Here is a 22,891-nt window from a genome sequence, read left to right on the forward strand (position 1 = left end):
TCCCTCCCGTAGATGTATTAGTCATGTCTGTCTACCCTCAGTCATGTGAAGTATATGAAGCTATCAGAATAAATCTTTACCCGCGAAATCTGAAGCACCAGGAATGTTTATATCCTTGCTATTACTTCTTGGAAATAACATAACACAAAATGCTGTCTATGTTGACAACTGTGCCTATGCTATCTCCAAGAAATATTATGTAAAATGTATAGTTAAATTAATTATGGTCAAATACCAATTGAAGACAACAACATTTACTGCGATAACACCTATGTTGGTAGCCACCTACAGCACTGATGCCATCCCCAATGATAGACACTAGTTTTGAACATGTCATGCATGGGCTTCCAATGATACGAGAAACGAAAACAACCTAACTATTAAAACAGAGCCAATCCGTTCATTTGTCCTATCGGTCCTACCTAGAGAAACCAAGTCATTTTCTCCCGTAACCTAGAAACGTCAGCCTAGTCATACACAAGTAACGTCCTTCAGCCTAGAAACAATCAGTTTTTGTCCAAAATGTCTCGTCGAACGTATTGACGTCAATAAAGTGTTGAAGTATGGTCCACTGCACCAACTTGGGCCGGCCCGCTCACTCCCAAAGATAATTTGGCGTTTGAGCGGTGTCGTCACCGCTCAAACATCAAACCATGTGTGAGAGCAAGCAGGCCAGTAGTATCGTGCAGTAATCCATTGTTCGCACGTTAGCTTCGAATCTATCAGCACTATTATGTGCTGCAACTTTCCTTCCTACTATTCGGTTGATTTTACCAGATTTATATAAAGAGAATATTACTGGATGTCATTGTAATATTTAAAAAAAAAAACAAATTTGTTTTGATAAAATTACTAATTTAAATATATTTAATTATTGTAAATTACTCAAATTATTGTAAATTTAGTAGTAAATCAATATCAACCAAAAAACGTGGGAAAGAAAGTCCAAACAGCATTTTCAAGTCTACTGGAAATAAAAAGTTTTCAAAATATGTTACAAAACCTATAATATTTCTAGTAGTGTAACGATCCTCAAAACCTTCTCAAATCCAACCAACTTGGAACTATTGCTTGGGTATAGAATCTATTGAGCCCCGGCGGTCCCTCCGTGTTTATCGAGCATGTCTGATGAATATGCAAAAACATATGATCAGCCATACTCCATCTGCAGCAGCCGGTTCGTGATGAACCGTTGGAGGCGCATTAAAGTGTTAAAAAGGTGATATGATTCACTAAAGAATACTACATTACAATAACCTTCACTTTAATACCGTCAAACCCTGCGAACTTGGCCAGGGCTAAGGATAATAAATGATCTTAACATTTTTTTCTAAGCGCTGCCGATAACTTCATAACAGTTACATTCGACAAAAGTGATATGGAGCCCGAAGTTTGCAACTTACGCTAGTACGAGAAAGGATCGAGTAAAAAAAAATATTTACAATAATTCAAAATAAATCCTTTTGCAACGAAATCTTTTACTTCTCTACTTGAATGCTGGGAGAATAGTTAAAAAAATCAACATATGTTTGATTGTACGCTATAAGGCCAGTGCAGTGTGTATTCCATGCGTGACTGTTATGCGGTTACATTCGTGAATATTTTATACTGAGACTAGATATTTATTTGATTTCACATTATTGAAAAGTTCATTTAGGATGGATGAAAGTACTAATGATTAGTAGATTATCCCCGGAAGACAGAAAAGTTAAGTTGCTATAATGTAGAGCAGGGGTTTTAGATCGTGCACTGCGATGCAGTTGGTGCACCGGAAAGCCATGACAAGTGCAACGCGGCACTTCGAGAGAATTGGGAATCCAACTAGTGTTTCTGAGATTTTGCATTCTGCATTGTTACAGGTCTGATACAAAATTTGCAAAATATCATCCGCGAAATTCACGATTTCTCATATAAAATCCGCAACTCAGAAAACACATCCGCGACATAAACATAAATATTCAAATATCATATTGAACCAGATTTTGAGCATGTCATTATTTATTAAGGATAGTCTCGTGAACCCTATAAAGTTTTAAAAATGCAGAAACCTTTACGAAAGTTCAAGCTACCTACACTCCCGATCAAAAGTTTGGGGTCACCCCCTCAAAAACATGTCATTTTTTTAGGCCCATATCTCCGCCAATTTGCGTCCGATTTTAAAACCCTAGGTTTCATTCAACAGATAAGTCAAAGAAACTTTGAACATGATTTAAAAGAAACTTTTTCAAAAAACTTTGTATGTAAACTTAACCCAAAGTTGCCAAATTATCTAAAAAAAATGAATATAAACTTACGGCAGTGTCGATGGAAATTGGGTCGACCAAATTTTAAGATGAGAGCGGTAATATAACCTATTTTCTATTAGCTTTCAACTGCTTTTTAAAGAACTTGATGTCATCGACCAAAAGTTTGTGGTCACCCCTCAAAAAAGTGTATCGGCCAAAAGTTTGGGGTCACTATCGTAAAACATGGAAAATTGATGTGTAGATATCTTTGTCATCTGTCATCCAATTTTAATTCTTTTAAGCTTATTTGAAACATAATGAATGGTACTTACTGCATAGACATTGAACCACACATATTTGTTGAAATTTGCATACTAAAACATAACGTAAAGTTGCCTCATTTTTTTAAATGTGGTAAAATGTGTTAACTTTACATAATACATTTTTATATACAAAAATCGGTAAATACGTTAAGTTAAAGACATCAAACGTAAATTTAGCTGATTATCCATGAAATGAGCCAAAAACAATTAAAATTGAACTATAGATGACGAAGATATCACCAAATCACTTTTCCATGTTTTACGATAGTGACTCCAAACTTTTGGCTGATACATCATATTGAGGGGTGACCCCAAACTTTTGGTCGATGACATGAAGAGTTAATTTACCTAATAACTTTTTTCCTAGATTTTTTAGCCAAGTTTGGAAAAAGCAGTTGAAAGCTAATAGAAAATAGGTTATATTACCGCTCTCATCTTAAAATTTGGTCGACCCAATTTCCAGCGACACTGCCGTAAGTTTATACCGTCGATGGGGGTGACAATGGGTCTGGGGGTGAGATTGGGTCAAAACGGAGAAACATAAAATTTGAAATAGCTCAATAACTATCGCTAATTTATAGGGTGGGGCGGGGCAAGATGGGTCAGTGCCATTTTCGGGCGCATTACTCATGTTTTCATTACGTTAATAATTTTGTTAGATGACCAGCATGAATATACAAAAGTTTGGGGCATTGATTGAAAAATTATTCACTCTCATTGGAAATACAAAATAAAATGGTTTTTTGCCATTTTTCTTATGCGATACATTCCATATATTCTCCATATAAACGGCCGCGGGGCAAGATGGGTCACCTTCAATTTTGAACGTATTTTTGGAGCATTCAAAAGTTATTTATTTTTTATTACAAGACTATCTCATAAATGACTTCAATCAAGCGGAATAAACGCTCAAAATTATATCATAAAATTATGATAATTTTTTAGTAAAAACATCGATTTTCAAGTCGCCTCAGCACCACTCAAATCGTAAAGTTTTTTATATATATTTATAACATTTTATAAAATGTTTACTAGTAGCTCTTGTTTACTCAGTATGGATATGGAGCATATTTGAATGCGGAACAAATCTTATATTTTGACGTTTTTCGTTGAGAAAATGTTAATTACTTAAAAGGTGACCAATCTTGCCCCGCACTTTTTTCACGGCACAAAATCGATCAATTTTTAAAACTGCTTGTTTAACATCATATTTTGTATTTAATGAACTTTTTATCGACTTTTAGCATACCTAACTAGTGTATTAAAGAGTAGCGGATGAATGCAAACCAATCCGATTTGTATTTACAAAGTTATGGTGATCCATCCTTATGCGACCCATCTTGCCCCGCCCCACCCTACTGAAAACTTTATATTATTTCAAAGGGGAGATGTTTTTACACGTCATAATGCAGAATAAGATGTTTTGCAATAATCGTTTTTTGTGAAATTTGTGGCTAAACTTATATGATGAAACTACTAGTAAATAACTCTGAAAAAATTTCTCCTTCGTAATGTTTAACACAAGTACCTAACCATAAATTTTCTTATAAGTGGTTAGCTTTGGGTATTACCTGGTTGATGTAATGAAAAAAGCGGGCTGTCATTGCTCTTTTTATTTAAAAACTTAATATTTTCGACCCTATGTCTAAATATTAAGAATGGGGGTGAGATTGGGTCAAGCAAGTTATCGAGTGCACATAACCTTAAATAAAAATTCAACTTGTTATCCAGTCCCCATTTGACGTTAGAGTGGTGCCATGTTTACCGTATTTTCACTAAAGCACGCTTTCTTTCAAGAATATGTCGAGAAGCGTCAAACGAGTGTGTTAATACGTTTAGTGCCTAAATCATTTATAACAATACACCCATGCGTGTGGACAGCTCCTCTAATCATCAGCTAATCTTTAGTGTACTGCAATATCGTAAGCTCACAAAATAGACTTAACATAATATTTGAAAGACCCTCTAACTTGAGATGGAGTGATTTGCTTAAGCCATTGCTTAAGGCCAATGATCATGTACATAAGAGTTTATAACGGAGGGTTTGGTTAAACATTTCTTATGCAGTATACAAAAACTAGCATGGTTTTTTACAATCAATCAATCTTTCATTCGCCCCTCCCTCATTGTAATCTCCCCTCCTCTCATGGAGGTTGAAACTCTTAATGAGGATGATTATGATGACTCAAAATGGTGATACAGTATACAAACGTTATTTTATCAAATTTCAACCATTTTTTCGGTTGTATTAGCCCTTTTAGGTGGATTAATCATCTTTTAAAATTACCTAAGCTTTTATTCGTCATGATAACATTGTGTTTTAAGTAGGTTTACTATATATGATCAATAAAATTAGTTTATATTCTTAGATAGGTGATATCGAATACTTTGACCCATTCTCACCCCCTCTAAGGGGTGAGTTTGGGTCAATTTTCAATCATTTGTAGTTTACTAAGAAATTCATATAACGTGATACTTTCTTGCTAAACTATCATTACCACATAGGAGAGTATACATACCAAATAAAAAGTTATTCCGACTTCAATTGCATTCGTTATTTAACAAACAATCTTTGAGTATCCTTTTTTGACCCATTCTCACCCCCAACGGCGGTATTAATTTTTTATTTTACAACTTTGGGTTAAGTTTACATACAAAACTTTTTGAAAAGTTACTTTTAAATCATGTTCAAAGTTTCTTTGACTTATTATCTTTTAAATGAAGCCTAGGGTTTTGAAATTGGACGCAAATTGGCGGAGATATGGGCCTAAAAAAATGACATGTTTTTGATGGGGTGACCCCAAACTTTTGATCGGGAGTGTATGTACTAACAATATTGAACACTTGATTTCGACAACGATTTTTCATTAGAGACTAATTCTTCGTTTTTGAGTTATCATAGAAGGTGTATTGAGATTTTCAAAAATTTAGGAACAACTATACTTTGCTCTAGAAACAAGAAGATCAATGATTTGGTTTAAATTGGCCAAATTATAAAAAATAAGAGAACCAACGAGCAGCATTTTCAGATAAATTTCCTCTCGGGAAATTTCATGGTAAACTAAAAGTAAAGCTTTGGTCGTCTCTATTTTTACGAAATTATGAAATCGCACGAGTTCAATTCAGCAAAATGATCTGTTTGTGTAACAAGTGGTATTTCAAAATTAGAATATATTAGATCCAAGTTTTTTTTTAATAGTTTCAGACCAAACTCCCATTTTTTTTTTCACGATGCGCAGTTGTATCGAAGGTGTTAAGTATAAACAAACGAAAAAAGAAAATTCCCCGAGTTTTCCAAGTTTTTCATGGGGCAAATTTCAAATGTTGATAATTTAAAAATAAACATAGATTTTATAAAATTTCTATATTTCTAAAACTAAACAGAAATATCCTCAAAACTTAAGTAAAAATATTAAGGAAAAATGCGCTAGATTTATTATTTAAGAGATTCTAATTTCTTTAAAGAACTTTTTAACAAAATTCTTTTGAGTGTAATACAAAAATCATGGAAAACATTCAGGGGTTCAATCAGTAACTTCCACAGACCGTTAAATTCCATACACAGATTTGGATGTGAACTTGGATGTTTGTAGTTGTGTGATAATGTTGAGATTTCAATTTTCTTCCCATGATTCTTCCTTAAAATTCATTTCCAGTTTGTCGCAGTTTATCCTTAAAATTATCAAATTTATCAAGAAAATCAAAATTTTCTTGTCTGGCTTTCTCTAGTTTTCCCAATTATTTCCAGAGATTTTTACGTATTTGCTTCATATATAGTTCCTTCCGAGACTTTTCACGGGATTTTTCCAGAAGTTCTTCCAAGGATTTCTTCCAGAGGCAGATATTTTTCGTGGATTTTTTTAAAGGATTTCGCACGTAGTTTTTCCCGAGAAGTTTTCAAAGTTCCTCCTTAAATTTCCTTTATATTTCCTCATAAGATTAGTCCCAGTTGTTTTTTCCGAGATCTCACAATTTCTCTCAAGATTTCTTTCAAAGTTTTTCTCGAGATTTCTCCAATAAGTCTTCGCAAAATTTGACCAAGATTTCTTCAGGTATTTCTCCGGGAATTTCTTACAAGAAATATCAAAAGTTATCCCAAGAGACATTTTGAGAAAAACTTTTTGAAAAAATCCTGCAAGAATACCGGGTGGAGCAATTATTAAAGAAATCCCAAAAAAATCCAGAATCTCGGGGATAATTTCTGCTAGAGATTCCGAAAAAAAAGCCTCTGGGAATAATTCCGAGAGAATCGGAAAAAGATAATCTTAAGTGGATCACTGCAAGAAATAAGATAATCAACTACAAGGAAACGCCTTGAAAAATATCTCAAAAAAATCACTCCATGGGAAATACCAGCAGTAGCTCCTGCAGAAGTCCCAGAAGACATTCCAAAAAATCTTTGGAAAAAGCCCATTGAATAACAATTTACTCTACACGACACACACAATACGCGACGTGACACAAAACAACATATATCGTTCTTATGTTCTTATGATCGCCAAGAAAAGATTTAAAAAATATTAAAAAATTACCTTTTGTCAAACGATTTCAAGCGAGATCTAGCCCATCTTCAGGACAATGTCCGACTGACTGCGTTGTGTTCGAACGTTGTTCGTATACGTCCAAAAGAAGAGAAGTTCTTCTTCTTTTTGGCTCTACGTCCCCAATGGGACTTGGCCTGCCTCTCTTCAACTTAGTGTTCTTTGAGCACTTCCACAGTTATTAATTGAAAGCTTTCTTTGCGTGCCATTGCATGAAATTGTATATTGTGAGGCAAGTACAATGTTACACTATGCCCAGGGTGTCGAGAAAATTTTCCCGACCGGAACAGGAATCGAACCCGCCGTCCCCGGATTGGTGATCCATAGCCGTAACCACTAGGCTAACTGGAGACCGCACACGAAGAGAAGTTACTTACTCTATTGTCAAGTCTGCTACATAGGTCGAAGAGACACGATGCGATGGGAGGGCCATCCTCATTCATCAGTTGCTTTTTCATTTCTTTGATGAACATGGACTCCCTCAAATGCGAAGCTTCGAGGTCAACAAAACATATTTTTTTAATATTTTCTTGACGATTGTAAAGACGATAAGTGCTGTCTTGTGTCGCGTGTGTTTCCATGGAATAAATTCTGAAAAATTCTACTCTGAGAGACATCCCAGAATCAACACCGGAAGGAATCTTCTGAGATAAGCCCCCGACAAAACTCCGAGAGAAATCTCAGAGTAAACTAAAAAAGAGAACCTTTGGGAAATATACCAGCTGGAACTTCAAGGAAAAACTCTAGAAGAAAGCTATCCTAAATTTCTTCAAGAATACACAAGGAAAAACTTCGGAAAAAATCGCGGGAGGAATTGCTGAGGGAAACTCTTGTGGAAATCTCGGAATAAATCCTGAAAGAAACCCACGAGAACTCTAGGAACTTTACAGGGAAACCCTCTAGAGAAATTCTGTATGATTCCTGTAAAAAATCCAGAAGAAATCGATCGGAATTCCGGAATGCTGGAAGATTCCTAAGTAAGAATCCCGGAAAGAAATGTTCGAATCTTAGAAAAATGCTAATAGGAATCCGGAATCTCTGGAAGGAATTCAAAGAGGAATACCAAGACAAATGGCGCGAAAAGATACGGAAGGAATCTTGTCAAAAAACTCTAGAAGGAATTTCACTTAAAAAAAGAGGAAGCTTTTCCAAATCAAGAGCATTTGTTTTTTTTTTTATCTGTATTAACGAGATTTTTAGCCCTCGGCTAGTTCATCTCGGGACCCACACTTTACTTCCCTTCCGAAGGAAGAACTCACATTTTGCGAGATTGTCGGGAGTGGGATTCGATCCCAGGTCCTCGGCGTGATAGTCAAGTGTTCTAACCATCACACCAGGTCCGCTCCTAAGAGCATTTGTTTACGTCTTGGTTTACGTATCTCCTGATTGGTGGTCACGTCGGTCCAAGTGGGCCCAAGTCGGCCATTGTGGTAGCCATATTTGTATTCTCTGATGTTTCTCTTTAAAGACTTACACTAATATCTTCACATTGTTTTTGTTTTCAAGCCATGGAATCATTTTTCGTTTAAGAGAAATTTGTATAAAATTGCGCCTTTCAATTTGTTTTGTAATCGATTTCAACATTTCTTAAAACCAACAGGAGCTACAAAAGATAACGTTAGACAGAAGCTTCAAAGTAAACGAGATTGGGAGAAATTAGAAATAGCTTAAAAGTAAATTACAACTATATTTCCTGGAAAGCGACTGTGACGCGGTTTTCAAATGTTGAAAGCCATACAGGCAGACATCCACGAAATGCGCGACTAAAATTAGACAAATCCGCGAAATACGCGACCAAATTTGAATGACCCGCGAAGTCCACATCGTAGCACATAAATTCGCGACAAATCCACGAAATTGGGGTGGCAGACAAAAAGTCAAAATGAAATTTGTATCAGCCTTATTTATTCAAATTACTATTTATACTTATTTATATTTTCAAATTCACTCTAGTTAGCAGTAACTCCAACAGTAGAAATGTTTATCAAATTAGCTGGAGCACACTTTGCCTGCACCTATTGATATTGATTATTACGATCGATCATTTTGGTCCTAACGTAGCGCAAATTATTATGCTCCAATTAGCTCTTTAACCCTCCTAAGCTAGACGCACCAAAGATGGCGTAGTGCACGTTCAGCGTTCTTGTCTGGGTCATATTGACCCCAACATTCTACTAGAGTTGTTGTTGTTGTTGTTTATTTAACTAAAAATTTTGAAAGAGGGAAAAGCCCCTTTGAGTGATTCTACTAGAGTTAAGGGGTTATGTATGATGAGGTCGGGAAAAAAAAATTCTTTACTCTTTGGTGAATTCCTTTTAGGCATTTTTACGCTACATTCTGAATATGGAAATCTTGAAGTAATTGTATTAGAACTTACATAGCATTATTGAAACTTTTGGAATTGGAATTCACTGACAAATTTCCTAAAAGACATTTATTGCAAAAATACTGAATAAATGTCTGTGATATTTTCTCACACTCTGCTGGCAACAAATCAACAAGCCTTTTTATGTGTAATTTATGGTAATGTTTATGAGTTCTCTGTGAAGATTTATATGGCAAATCTTCTGGAAAATTCCTAGCAAAACTGGCTTCTGAAGTTGTTAAGAAAAAGCAGAACTCAGTAAAACTTCTGCCAAAGTTTCTTGAGTAATTCTGGTTCCTCAACAAACCTACTCTAAAAAACTATTTTATGGAAATTGTGACGATTTTTATAAAACAGCTGAGGTTTTGGAAAAAAATCTATTCTAAAAAAAGCTAAAGGAATTAGCGGCGGAATCCTTGCAGGATTTTTCCTCAAAAATGTTAAAATATATTAAACATAAAAAAAAGTTTAAGTTATATTATTTTACATTTTTTTGAACGAAACATGTAAACAACACTTGAAGCGTAAATGGGTTTTAGAAAATGTTTTATTTCAATAATAATACAATCTATGGGGGATTTCCATCGCAAATCCCTGTAAAGTATGATTGAAAAGCATGTTCAACATACACTCCCGTTCAAAAGTTTGGGGTCACCCCCTCAAAAACATGTCATTTTTTTAGGCCCATATCTCCGCCAATTTGCGTCCGATTTCAAAATCCTAGGTTTCATTCAAAAGATAATAAGTCAAAGAAACTTCGAACATGATTTAAAAGAAACTTTTTCAAAAAAAATTTGTATGTGAACTTAACCCAAAGTTGCCAAATTTTCTAAAAAATGAATATAAACTTACGGCAGTGTCGCTGGAAGTTGGGTCGACCAAATTTTAAGATGAGAGCGGTAATATGACCCATTTTCTATTAGCTTTCAACTGCTTTTTACAGAACTTTGCTAAAAAATCTAGAAAAAAAGTTATTAAGTAAATTAATCCTTGATGTCATCGACCAAAAGTTTGGGGTCACCCCTCAATATGATGTATCGACCAAAAGTTTGGGGTCACTTTCGTAAAACATGGAAAAGTGATTTGGTGATATCTTCGTAATCTAGAGTTCAATTTTAATTATTTTTGGCTCATTTCAAAGATAATTAACTAAATTTACGTTTGATGTCTTCAACTTAACGTATTTAACGATTTTTGTATATAAAAATGTTATGTAAAGTTAGCACATTTTACCACGCTTCAAAAAATGAGGCAACTTTCCTTATGTTTTAGTATGTGAATTTCAACAAATATGTGTGGTTCAATGTATATGCAGTAAGTATCATTCATTTTGTTTCATATAAGCCAAGAAGAATTAAAATTGAACGAAAGATGGCAAAGATATCAACAAATCACTTTTCCATGTTTTACGATAGTAATCCCAAACTTTTGGCCGATACATCATTTTGAGGGGTGACCCCAAACTTTTGGCCGAGGACATCCAGGATTTATTTACTTAATAACTTTTTTTTCTAGATTTTTTAGCTAAGTTCTGTAAAAAGCAGTTGAAAGCTAATAGAAAATGGGTCATATTACCGCTCTCATCTTAAAATTTGGTCGACCCAACTTCCAGCGACACTGTCGTAAGTTTATATTCATTTTTTAGAAAATTTGGCAACTTTGGGTCAAGTTTACATACAATTTTTTTTGAAAAAGTTTCTTTTAAATCATGTTCAAAGTTTCTTTGACTTATTATCTTTTGAATGAAACCTTGGGTTTTGAAATCTGACGCAAATTGGCGGAGATATGGGCCTAAAAAAATGACATGTTTTTGAGGGGGTGACCCCAAACTTTTGAACGGGAGTGTACATTATTAATCTTTTCAACGTGAATTTTAACGATAATACTAGTTTTTCACATTCTACATGAATGTTAACAGTAATCTAACAAAAACTTTGCATTAAAAACCATCTCAATCATTCAGAAGAAGCAATTAATGTAAAATAACATGACTGTCAGCTGGCAAAGAGTCTTTCAAATATGATCGGAAAAAATGGAGAAAGCTACCGAACAAAATACGCATTAGTGACCATCACCATCCGCTTGTTTGTAAGCCACTTCCTTCTAGCAAGTAGCCGAATAATGAGCAGCCCAATCCATTCACCCGCTCCAAAAAAAGGTAGAATATGGGGGGAAACACACTTCTTTTGAGCTTGTTTTTTTTTGTGCTGCTACTTTTCAAGTACCCATACCCCGCAAATTTGATGGTTAATTTCGTGGCATGTGTGACTTCTTGATGGCTTCGTACGTAAGTGGTTGGAAGATCTTTTTTTTTTGTGAGGTGGCCCGTGGTCAAGTGTTGTTCAAATGGTAGGCGAAAGGTTCGACGATGACGTGCACTGTGTTTCATGGTAAATATAATGGAAATCAATTGACATTTGAATGAAACTGAGTTATTGTCCTTCTGTGGGAAGTACTCAAAGAACACTAGGTTGTATTGAGGAACGTCAAGGTACAGTTTGTATAGAAGTATTTTAAATTAATTCACATATTTTAAAAATTCAATAAACTTAATTAAAATTTGTAAAAAATAAAACACTAATCATTAAATTGATACTTAGGTATCCTGCCACCACCGGCATGGAAGCCGACAACGTCACGGATGTCAATGACGTAGGATTCTGTTTGGAAAATCAAGTGCATTCAAAACATGGCTAATAAATTTCAGCAAAGAGTGTGTAAGTTATGAGAGCTACACTAGTATTGGAGAATAACGCTCGTAAATGAGCAAACCCCAGATGTAAACAAACAAGACTCGATTATTTGCAAGCAATATGTGTTGAAGGTGTTGGTCTATCGTGAGGCATTGCGATGTGTGATAAGTTGGCGTGTGTTGGTACATTTTATGCGTGAGCTACTGTAGTTGAGAAGTAGGGTGAACGCAGTTACGAAACTTACAGGGACTGTGGGCTAATGGTATATATTTGTTGAAGTTAAGCATTTAGCAGCACTTCAATCTACTGAATGATAATTTTGAATTACAATAAATTTCCATAACTATGATAAGTGCAGAGTAATCTCATGAAAAAAGAATAGACTCATAAAAGAGCTTTGGTTGTGTTTAACACTGGTAAAATTAGATTCGTCCGTTGAGGTAGCTATTTTGAAAAAATCAAAATTTTATGAATTTTGAATTAACCCAATTGATTTGAAATCATTCATCATTAATAAAAAAGTGTAAAAGTTCTAGGTTTTAGATAAAATATCATGAAAGGAACACAATGAAATTCAAAATGCGTAATTAGTCAAAACATTCAGTTTTTACTATTCTCAAAATGTTAAGACCACAGCATTTTTTATATTTTTTTACATGACATATAAAAAGAAAATAAAAAATATTTTTCAATTCGTACTTGAGCAACAGTTTCAAGTTCTTTTATTACATGGACGTAAAATAGCAATTCCGGACCAACAATTGAAAAGGCCGCATCAACATTTTGTAAACAAACATGTTTCTGTCGACTTGAGGCCTTTTGAACTACACCCACACACCTCACCACCACTAACAGAAAGCGCGAATGTCAAGCTTTCTGTTAATGGTGGTGAGATGCGTGGGTGGATCCCAGAAGGCCCTAAGTCGACAGAAACGTGTTTGTTTACGCAATGTTGTTGCGGCCTTTTCAATTGTTGGTCCGGAATTGGTCTTTATCACTTCAATCTTCTTAATCCGTCCTACTGTGTTTCTTTTATTTTTTATTTTTTCTTTTTTTATATTTTTTTTATTTGTTTGTTACGATTCAACGTATTATGTAAAAGAGTACATATAAAAAATCACATGTCTTTGAATTGAAATGTACCATTTTACTGGAAAGTTTTTTAACATGAGAAAAATCAGAAAGGGATGTTAGATTACAAATAAATACTATTTTTTTAGATTACACAACTCGGTAGTCTAAACATTCTACAAACAAGTCCATCATCTGCATACACAAACTGATAACACTTGAAATAAACGGTAACTTTGTTTACAACTACCACAGTCACGTGGAGGTGAATGCGCAAGTGCAATAATTCACCCCCGCACTACGCCTCGGCATTCAGAGATGTAAACATTCGCACAATACACCAACATACCCGCAGCTCGTCGGAATAAATATAGTCGGTATGTGGTACACGCGCAGATGGACCGGACCACGCGTATACCGTCTATTTCGGTATGGGTTAGCTACCGCCTCCGTCACGTCGCGTCGTTCGTAGTGTAGACAGAGACGTTGTAACAGAGGTTCACGCTATTCGGCCACGATTCGCGTAGGAAAGCGGCAGGCTTTCAGCTACATCTCCTCGGCTGCTCGTTTGAAGAGAAAATAAAAGATGGCTGAAAAGTAGCTACTACAGTGGTGCAGCCTTCTAGGATTGTGGATCAGTTTTGGAAACGTACCGAAAGTTGTTTTGTGCGAGAAGTTAGGGCAAAAACGATCACAAGATGCTGTGAACGCAGCTTTTGCAGCGAAGGTGGCAAAACAACAGGCCGAGCCCTGCAAAATAACATAATACTAGTGCAATCTTTGTAACCAAAGCGACGCCCTAAATTTTCTTGCGCGGCTGAAAAACGCAAAAGAAGCCACAGGGTAATCGAAAAAGCGAGCGTAAAACTTGCTGCTGGCGGAAAGAGTGGATTACCAGCTTGGTCATTAAGTTTCGGAAGATTATGTCCAACCTGTATGCGAAAATTTCCCAGCGACCAATGAAGAGGAATGAAGAGCAGATTTTTTCAGTGTTCCCATATCATAATAGTAAGTGTTGCTTCGTTTTTTTTTGCGTTCTTTTATTTGTTTCGGGACAGTCAGTGGTATAGCATGAGCTATCAATTGAAACAATTAAGTCTAATTGGTTCAGGAACAACGTGTTTTATGTGTATTTGCTGAAATAGAACCATGCAATGGGTACATTTAAAGCAATATTGTAAATTCCCTATAAATAAACGCTGTTCTTTGAGCAAACATGAAAATTCCACTTTCACGTTCTGATGACCAGTGGGATGAAAAGTAATAAAAAAATCCTGTGTTGATCTGTGTATGCATTTTTTTAATATCATTTGGTATCAAGATCCTTTTACCGCACATCTTCGATAGTAACTTTTACAGTTTTATATATATTTTTTTAAGTTTTGTAATTTTTATTATAATAGGGGTACTCACGAAACAGATTAAATTGCTGCGTAAGCCATGATTTTCGGCTTATTTGAAATGTTTCACGATTTTGCGAATGAAATAATCAAAGATTGCCTTGGTGATCGCGACGTTTAATCAGTTTTATCAGTTTACGCTGTTTAGTGAATCCCCCTAATGTTCTTTTCTATCTTTATGTCTTTTGTAATGAGTTATGTAAGATTTTTTTTATTTTTTTGATAATTGATATTGATATTGATAATTGATATCAAATTGATAATTTTATAAATACAAGTATTTTTTCGACTTCAAACAGTTATATGCGAGTCGCAATTTGATTAAAAGAAAATTGTTAAACAATGCTTAGGCAGATAAAAACATTACTATATTTACTATATTTACAGAGTACTACAGCTACAGGGGATAGACAAAATGATCGGGACAGGCATAATATTCACTTCCCAAAAAATGTTCATGAAATGTTCAAATATTCTCAAATTTTCACTGTAAGTTGATCAACTAGTTGTATATCAGTGGTCAAAATTTGGTAAAGATCGGGCTATTCTGCACAAAGTTATAAAAAGTCTAGAAAAAGGTAAAATTTACCGATAGCTTGAGCTGTTATATCTTGAGCTTGAGCTGTTATAGCTCCGGATTCAATGAATCGAATGCAATGAAATTTTGACCATATATGTCTCATATAATGAGCTATGAAAAACGTTTGACTTAACTTAAAATTCTCAACAAGTATTAAAATTATAGCGATTCGATTATTTTCTTATAAAACACAAAATTATTGAAAACTTCAACATCGATTCCAAATTCAAGATGCTAATTGTAGTTCATATAAATTTCCTCTAATTGACTTGAATATAAATATGTTTTGAAGGAAAGTAACAAAATTGTCGGAAATAAATTGAATGAGTACTGGGATACATATTGTAAATAGACCAATTTACTGAAAAATCATAAAATAAATGAAATCGCTATAATGTTTTCTCTTGTTAATAATTTTAAGTTAAGTCAAACGATATTCAGAGCTAATTATATAGGTCATTTATGGTCAAAATTTCATTGTAATCGGTTCACTGAATCCAAAGATATAACAGCTCAAAGTTGGCTATCGGATAATTATAACTATTTCTAGAATTTTTATAACTTCGTGCAGAATAGCCCAATCTTTTTTAAATGTTGACCACTAATACACAACTAGTTGATCAACATACAGTGAAAATTTGAGAATATTTGATGCACTGTTTGAAAAGTTACAGTTATTTGAACATTTTTGGAGAGTGAAAAATTTGCCTGTCCCGATCATTTTGTCTATCCCCTGTATGTTTATAAAAATAGCAGAGAAAGACGATTTCCATACAAAATGGCCAACATTGACATGCTCTAACATAGTTCTTCTATGAGCAATTAAATTAAAATAGGACATGGAACTACAAATATGCCTAAAATTTATATAGCACATTTTACGTGCTTCAACGTGGCAAAAAAAAACTAAACACTTTGTGAAAATGTACAAAATAATAGCAGAGTAAATAAATTGAATATTGAATAGCTTAACCTTGCATTATGATTAAGGAGAAATTATGTTCGTACGCTATTCGAACTGTTTCTACCTAGTAAACAAGACAATGTTAGACCTGACTTTATTTTGCTCGACGGCGGCATGAGGACTATATTTAGCCGGCGGAGGCGGCGTCATCGTGACTATGAAGTTGTCAGTACGCTCTGGAATTTGTTTTCTGAACTTTTCCATGACCATAAATTATTACGTTTACTTTTGTTCGGGTCCCTTACTACAACCAGTTGTGAGGCCTATTGTGACATCAACCGTAGTCTTATCGTTGTGCATGTCACATTACTCCATTGCCATTGAAGAACAATAAAGCATCGATTTTGATACAGCTTTTTTCGTTTTCTTAGAAGATTCAGAAGATATCAAATTTGATAATAAGGTGGCACTATTTAGATCCAAAAGGATTTCTAGGAGCAATCTCCGAAGGAAATCCATGAGGAACTGCAGGAGATATTCCTGAAGAAACTCCTAGAGGAATCTCTGAAATAACTCGTGGAGGAACGCCTGAAGTAACTTCTTGATTAATCCGTGCAAGAACCAATGCTTGAAGCCCTGAAGGAACTCTTGCAGGAATCCCAGGTGATTGAAGAATCTCTCTTAGAGATATCTCTGAAAAAACTTCTGAAGAAATCCCTGATTTGTTCTTCTTCTTCTTTATGGCGCTACGTCCCCACTGGAACTTGGCCTGCCTCGCTTCAACTTAGTGTTCTTTTGTGCACTTCCACAGTTATTAATTGAAAGACTTTCTTTGCCTGCTATTGCTTGTATACAAATTATGAGGCAAGGACAATGATACACTATGCCCAGGGAGTCGAGAAAATTTTCCCGACTGGAACGGGAATCGAACCCGCCGTTTCCGGATTGCCGATCCATAGCCTTAACCACTAGGCTAACTGGAGACCCCTGATTGGTATTTTAGAGGAATTCCAGGAAGAATTCTCGAAGGAATTTCAGGGGCATTTCCGAAGGAATTCTAGGAAAACCCCAAGGACGTCCAGGAGGAATCCCGAAGGAATCCCAGAAGGAATTCCCGAGAGAATTTCATGAAGAATTATCGATGCAGTTTCAAGAGAGATCCCCGAAAGAATTCCAGCAGGAATCCGCAAAAGAATTCATACAAGAATCTCTAAAGGAATTCCAGCAGGAATTCACAAAGAAATTCGGGAAAAATATTGAAAGCAATTTCAGGAGGAATCATCTAAGGAATTCTATGAGAAGTTCCTGAAGGAATTGCAGGAGAAATCTCCGGAGAATTTCAAGGAAGAATACTGGAAAGATATCCAGGAAGAATCCCCGAAGAATTCCAGAAAGAATCATCGAAGGAGTTTCAAGAGGAATCTCTGAAAGAATTCCAGTAGGAATCTCAGAATAAATTTTAGCAGGAATCCAAAGGTATAGCAAGTGAATCTCCAAGAGATTTCCAGGAGGAATTATCGAAGGATGCCCGGGAGCAGGTATCCCTGAATCGTCCTGGAAAATTCTCCAAAAAACTCCAGGAGCGATCGCTGGGAGAACCGCCAAAGGAACTTCTGGAAAAAATCTCCAAAGAGATATAGATATAGATATAGAAAGAATGAATTGTAAATATATGTGTATCAAGATTGAATAAAGGAGAGACACTCAGCTGATACTGAAAAAGCCTCCTTGTGTTTCCTTCAGGTATTCCTCCAGGAGTTTCTTCAGAAATATTTCTATAATTCCAATAAGGAATTTCTTATGGTGTTCCCTCAGGGATGTCTCTAAAAGTTCCTTCAGGGATCTCTTCAGGAGGTCCATCAAGGGTTCTTACATGAGTTCCTTCTGGGATCTCTCCTGAAAATTATTCAAAGAATTGCTACAGGGATTCCTTCTGTAATTCTTTCAGGGATAACGCTTTTAGCAATTTCTCTCCTGAGGTACCTTCTGGAATCCCTCCGGAAGTTCCTTCACCCAAGTAACATTTTTAAGCCAAGTAGATTCCAAGAGGTTATAAACACCACCATTAAGCGAAAATATCAAAACCTCTTGAATGCAAATAAGGCAATCAATTGTTTCTTGGACACGGATACCTCTTGAAATTTCTTCTGGAAGAATCATGGAAATTTTTCAGATTCTTTCAGGAGTTCTTTAAGGGATTTCTATAAGATTTCCTTAAGGTATTCTTACAGAAGTTCCTCCTTACAGAAGTTCCTTCGAGGATTCCTGCAATATAGTAGTGGTTTCAGGGATTGCTTCAGAAGTTCCCTCATGAATCTTTCCAGGAGTTTATCAGCAGTTCCAGGAGGATTCATACATGCCTCCAATCAGGGCTGGTAGCAAGTCCCTTTTTGGTGACTAAGTCACTTTTTTTTTTGGTTGGTCTCTAGAAAGTCTCTTTTTTAAGGTCAGGTCACTAAAGCCACTAATTTCACCTAAAATGTCACTTTTTTCAACTTTTTTTTGGAAATTAAAAAAAAATACAAATTGAAAAATATTCACGTTTTTATTTTCAGGTTGTAGCATATGGCTGTGATGGCGTTGTTTACATTTATTCTATTTTTTTTTAAACAGAGCGAGAAAGCGAAACAATCAATCATCACCATCATCGGATTCTGTCGTCTCCGTTTTTTTCTCGTCCGTCGCTCCCGTTCACTCTAACAGCTCGAACTGATGTGCCTGAGGTTGTGGTTGAAGAAAACCAAATCAAGCATAATTTTTCAAATCGACGTATCTAACTTTTTCACTGATCTGAGTAAATTCATGGTCAATGTTGACGACCATTTCACTAAAATAGTTTTTATATAAAAAAACTTTTCATAAGTTTTTCGTGCTTTACATCACCAGGGATATATCATGCACTAGGTAAGAAACAAAACCTAATCATTCCATATCATTTTCACAATGAATTTTGACAAAAATACACATACACCGGGTTTGTTACAGATACGTCATGCCAGATACGTCGCTTTTGTATGGTGCCAGTTTGGTGTATCTGTTACTTTGGATTTTGGCTAGATACGTCGTTTGCTTTTCTCATATATCAAAACGGATTTGTTTACATTTGCGAGTTACGTCGGATTGAAAAGTTATGCTTGAAATGTCTCTTTCATAAGCTCATGAGAACGCAAGCAAAAAAGAGATGACTAGTATTCTTCAACCGCATCTCTGTACTCGAGCTCGAACAAAGTGAGATTTTTTTCGCTATTTATTTAGTCACTATTTTAAGCCCCAAAATAAAACTAACAACTTCTCCCAGAATGTCTGTAACTGTTATGAAAATTAACCAATAACTCTTTGAATATGAGACATTTTAAATAAATTAGGAATTCTATTATAGTTTCATTGGGTGTTCAAAATAACCGTTATTTTCTTCTTGTAATTCTTCAAAAATTTTCAAAGGGGTACGTAGAGAAATATTTAAGGAGTTTCATTAAAATTCCTTAATTACTTTCTGTTATTTGTTTCCATAGATTCATTTTTTTTTTAATTTTAAGAGGATTCATGTGAACATATTCAGGAAATCATATTTGACAAAATCCTAATCAAATGAATTCATTCATTTTCTTAAGCATTTGTCTACCTATGTTTTCCAACAAGTTTTCCAAAAGTTTCATAAGAAATTCCGCTTTCGATGTACTACCACAAAGTATGAAGCAGGGATGGGAACACTCACTTGCAAAGAGTTACATTCACTTGCTATTTTCTCAGCTCAGAAGCGTCCTATCAAGAAACGATGTATGGACGACTTTTGCCTTTTGGTTTTGTCTAAAAGTTTGCCGAATAGAGTATGAATCGCACATGCATACCAAAGTCGTGACAGAGCTGTGACAGCGACTCTCCACGAGGTGAGTGTAATTTACATTCACCTTGTGGAGAGTTGCCTTCGCAGCTTCCTCACGACTTTGGTATGCGTGTGCGACCCATACTCTATTTGGCAAACTTTTAGACAAAACCAAAAGGCAAAAGTCGTCCATACATCGTTTCTTGATAGGACGCTTATGAGCTGAGAAAATAGCAAGTGAATGTAACTCTTTGCAAGTGAGTGTTCCCATCCTTGGTATGAAGATAATAATATTTTAAATGTTTATTTTTTCTTGGCAGAATTTTCTGTGGAAACTTCAGCAAATATCACTCAAATATGTTCTCCCTAAATCGGTCTACAAGTACGAAGGAAATACCCGCAATTATGTTCATAGAAAACTATTCAGAATCTTGTTCATTAAACTACTGTGTGTGTTTTCTTGAATACCTCAGATAAAATCGCCAGAATTTCTTCATCAAGCTGGACATCCGTCAAAACTTTTTTTAGAAACTTCATCAAGAATTTGCAATGGCGATTTCGACTGGATATTGATCGACTTTTTAGGATTGGCTTTCTCAGTCATTAAGTCAAGACGAGTATTGTATACTGTTCCGACGTTTCGGCCGAAACGTCGGAACAGTATACAATACTCGTCTTGACTTAATGACTGAGAAAGCCAATCCTAAAAAGTCGATTTCATCAAGAATTTTCCCAGAAATTTCATCAATGTTTCTATCGGAACCGACTAAAGAATCAATGTTGACACATTCATTTAAATTCATGCAATGCTCATGTAGTTCTGCACAATATATGTTAGAAAATTGCATGTATCTAGCGCGGCTTTGTGCAAATTTAGGCATGGATCATGAAAATTTTCCTTGACATTTTTATTAATGCGGTATCCCAGGGTTTTCTGAATCAAATTCGTCGTACAATGTTTACTCACTGATCATATTTTTGTGCCAAGTCACTATTTAGCCACTTTTTTGCTATCGGTAAGTCACTATTTTCGATTGATTGATTGATTGATTTGTCTTTATTTGAGAGACTATTTTCGAGAATCTGGTCAGTAAATTAACTATTTCGACCATTAGATCTTGCTACCAGCTCTGCACAGACGTTTCATCAGGAATTCCATCAGAAGTTCCCTCAGTTGCTCCATCAGAAGTTCCCTCAGGTATTCTTCCAGAAGTTCCTTCAGTGGTTCTTTCCGAAAGAATGAAGAATGTCTCCAGGAGATCCTTCAGGAATTCCTCCTGAAGATCCTCCAAAAGTTCCTTCCAGACCTACAGGAGGTCCTTAATAGATTATTCTAGGAGTTCTTCCAGGAATTCCTTCTGAAGCTCCTTCAGAAATCCCGCCAGAAGGTTCAGAGATTCGTGCAGATGTTTCTTTCGAGATTTCTCTTGGAATTCCTTTAGAAGTTCCTTCAGAGATCTCTCCAGGAGTTCTTTCATGGATCTCTCCACGATTTCATTAACCCTTGAGGACGCGTGCCGTTGTAAAAAGTTCAACACTACCAAAAAACCTCGCTCGACGTGTACACCGCGAGCGTGGTGCAGTTTGAGCTGCTTGATGGCGCGCGTCCTGAAAGGTTAAGATAGTTTTACAGAAGGATTTAAGGATACCTCCAAAAGAATTCAGTAATTCTCCAGAAGTTTCTTCTGGGATTTCCACAGTAGTTTATGGTCTTGCCACATATCCCTACACAGGTTTGAGCTAGACGAAATATCTTTAAGATAATTAGGCTGACACAAATTTCGATTTTCTCTTACGTCGCCTCACCCCCCCATAGAAAATTTTGGATTGAATTCGACATTTTGAAGGGGGAAACAAACAAATTATTCAAGAAATTATAAAATTTTAAGGTGTTTGGGTATTTTTTTTAAACAAATTCATTTATTGTTTATTATTCCCCCCCCCCCCTTGACAAGTCAGCGAGAGAAAAGATAAAAATGAGATTTGTTTCGACCTTATTAATTACAAACAATGTAATCAGATTTGCAAAATTAATACGGTCTGATCAATCCAGGAGTTCCTTCTACGATTTCTCCAGTAGTTACTACAGGGATTCTTCCAGAAGTCTCTTTGGAGATTTTTTCCAGAAGTTCCTTTGGCGGTTCTCCCAGCGATCGCTGGGAGAACCGCCAAAGGAACTTCTGGAAAAAATCTCCAAAGAGACTTCTGGAAGAATCCCTGTAGTAACTACTGGAGAAATCGTAGAAGGAACTCCTGGATTGATCAGACCGTATTAATTTTGCAAATCTGATTACATTGTTTGTAATTAATAAGGTCGAAACAAATCTCATTTTTATCTTTTCTCTCGCTGACTTGTCAAGGGGGGGGGGGGGGGGAATAATAAACAATAAATGAATTTGTTTAAAAAAAATACCCAAACACCTTAAAATTTTATAATTTCTTGAATAATTTGTTTGTTTCCCCCTTCAAAATGTCGAATTCAATCCAAAATTTTCTATGGGGGGGTGAGGCGACGTAAGAGAAAATCGAAATTTGTGTCAGCCTAATTATCTTAAAGATATTTCGTCTAGCTCAAACCTGTGTAGGGATATGTGGCAAGACCATAAACTACTGTGGAAATCCCAGAAGAAACTTCTGGAGAATTACTGAATTCTTTTGGAGGTATCCTTAAATCCTTCTGTAAAACTATCTTAACCTTTCAGGACGCGCGCCATCAAGCAGCTCAAACTGCACCACGCTCGCGGTGTACACGTCGAGCGAGGTTTTTTGGTAGTGTTGAACTTTTTACAACGGCACGCGTCCTCAAGGGTTAATGAAATCGTGGAGAGATCCATGAAAGAACTCCTGGAGAGATCTCTGAAGGAACTTCTAAAGGAATTCCAAGAGAAATCTCGAAAGAAACATCTGCACGAATCTCTGAACCTTCTGGCGGGATTTCTGAAGGAGCTTCAGAAGGAATTCCTGGA

General features: G+C 35.7%; 2 protein-coding genes across 5 annotated transcripts in view; one reads left to right on the forward strand and one right to left on the reverse strand.

Moving 5' to 3' along the window:
- The window catches only part of LOC109430199 (transcription factor IIIB 90 kDa subunit), a 104,002-nt gene that overhangs the window by 49,932 nt on the left and 31,179 nt on the right, over positions 1 to 22,891 (reverse strand). The window lies entirely within an intron of this gene.
- The window catches only part of LOC109423516 (BTB/POZ domain-containing protein 6-B), a 62,980-nt gene that overhangs the window by 27,811 nt on the left and 12,278 nt on the right, over positions 1 to 22,891 (forward strand). The window contains exon 1 of one of the 4 annotated variants that reach the window (XM_029880311.2): positions 13,691 to 14,226. The exons of the other annotated variants lie outside the window; for them this stretch is intronic. Coding sequence (XP_029736171.2) covers positions 14,142 to 14,226 — 85 coding nt within the window. The 5' untranslated portion in view covers positions 13,691 to 14,141. Of the gene's footprint in view, positions 1 to 13,690; positions 14,227 to 22,891 lie in introns of those variants that run through there. 4 annotated transcript variants of the gene reach the window in all.

The sequence above is a fragment of the Aedes albopictus genome, chromosome 1 (assembly GCF_035046485.1).
Source record: "Aedes albopictus strain Foshan chromosome 1, AalbF5, whole genome shotgun sequence".
In the NCBI taxonomy this organism is placed as follows: domain Eukaryota; kingdom Metazoa; phylum Arthropoda; class Insecta; order Diptera; family Culicidae; genus Aedes; species Aedes albopictus.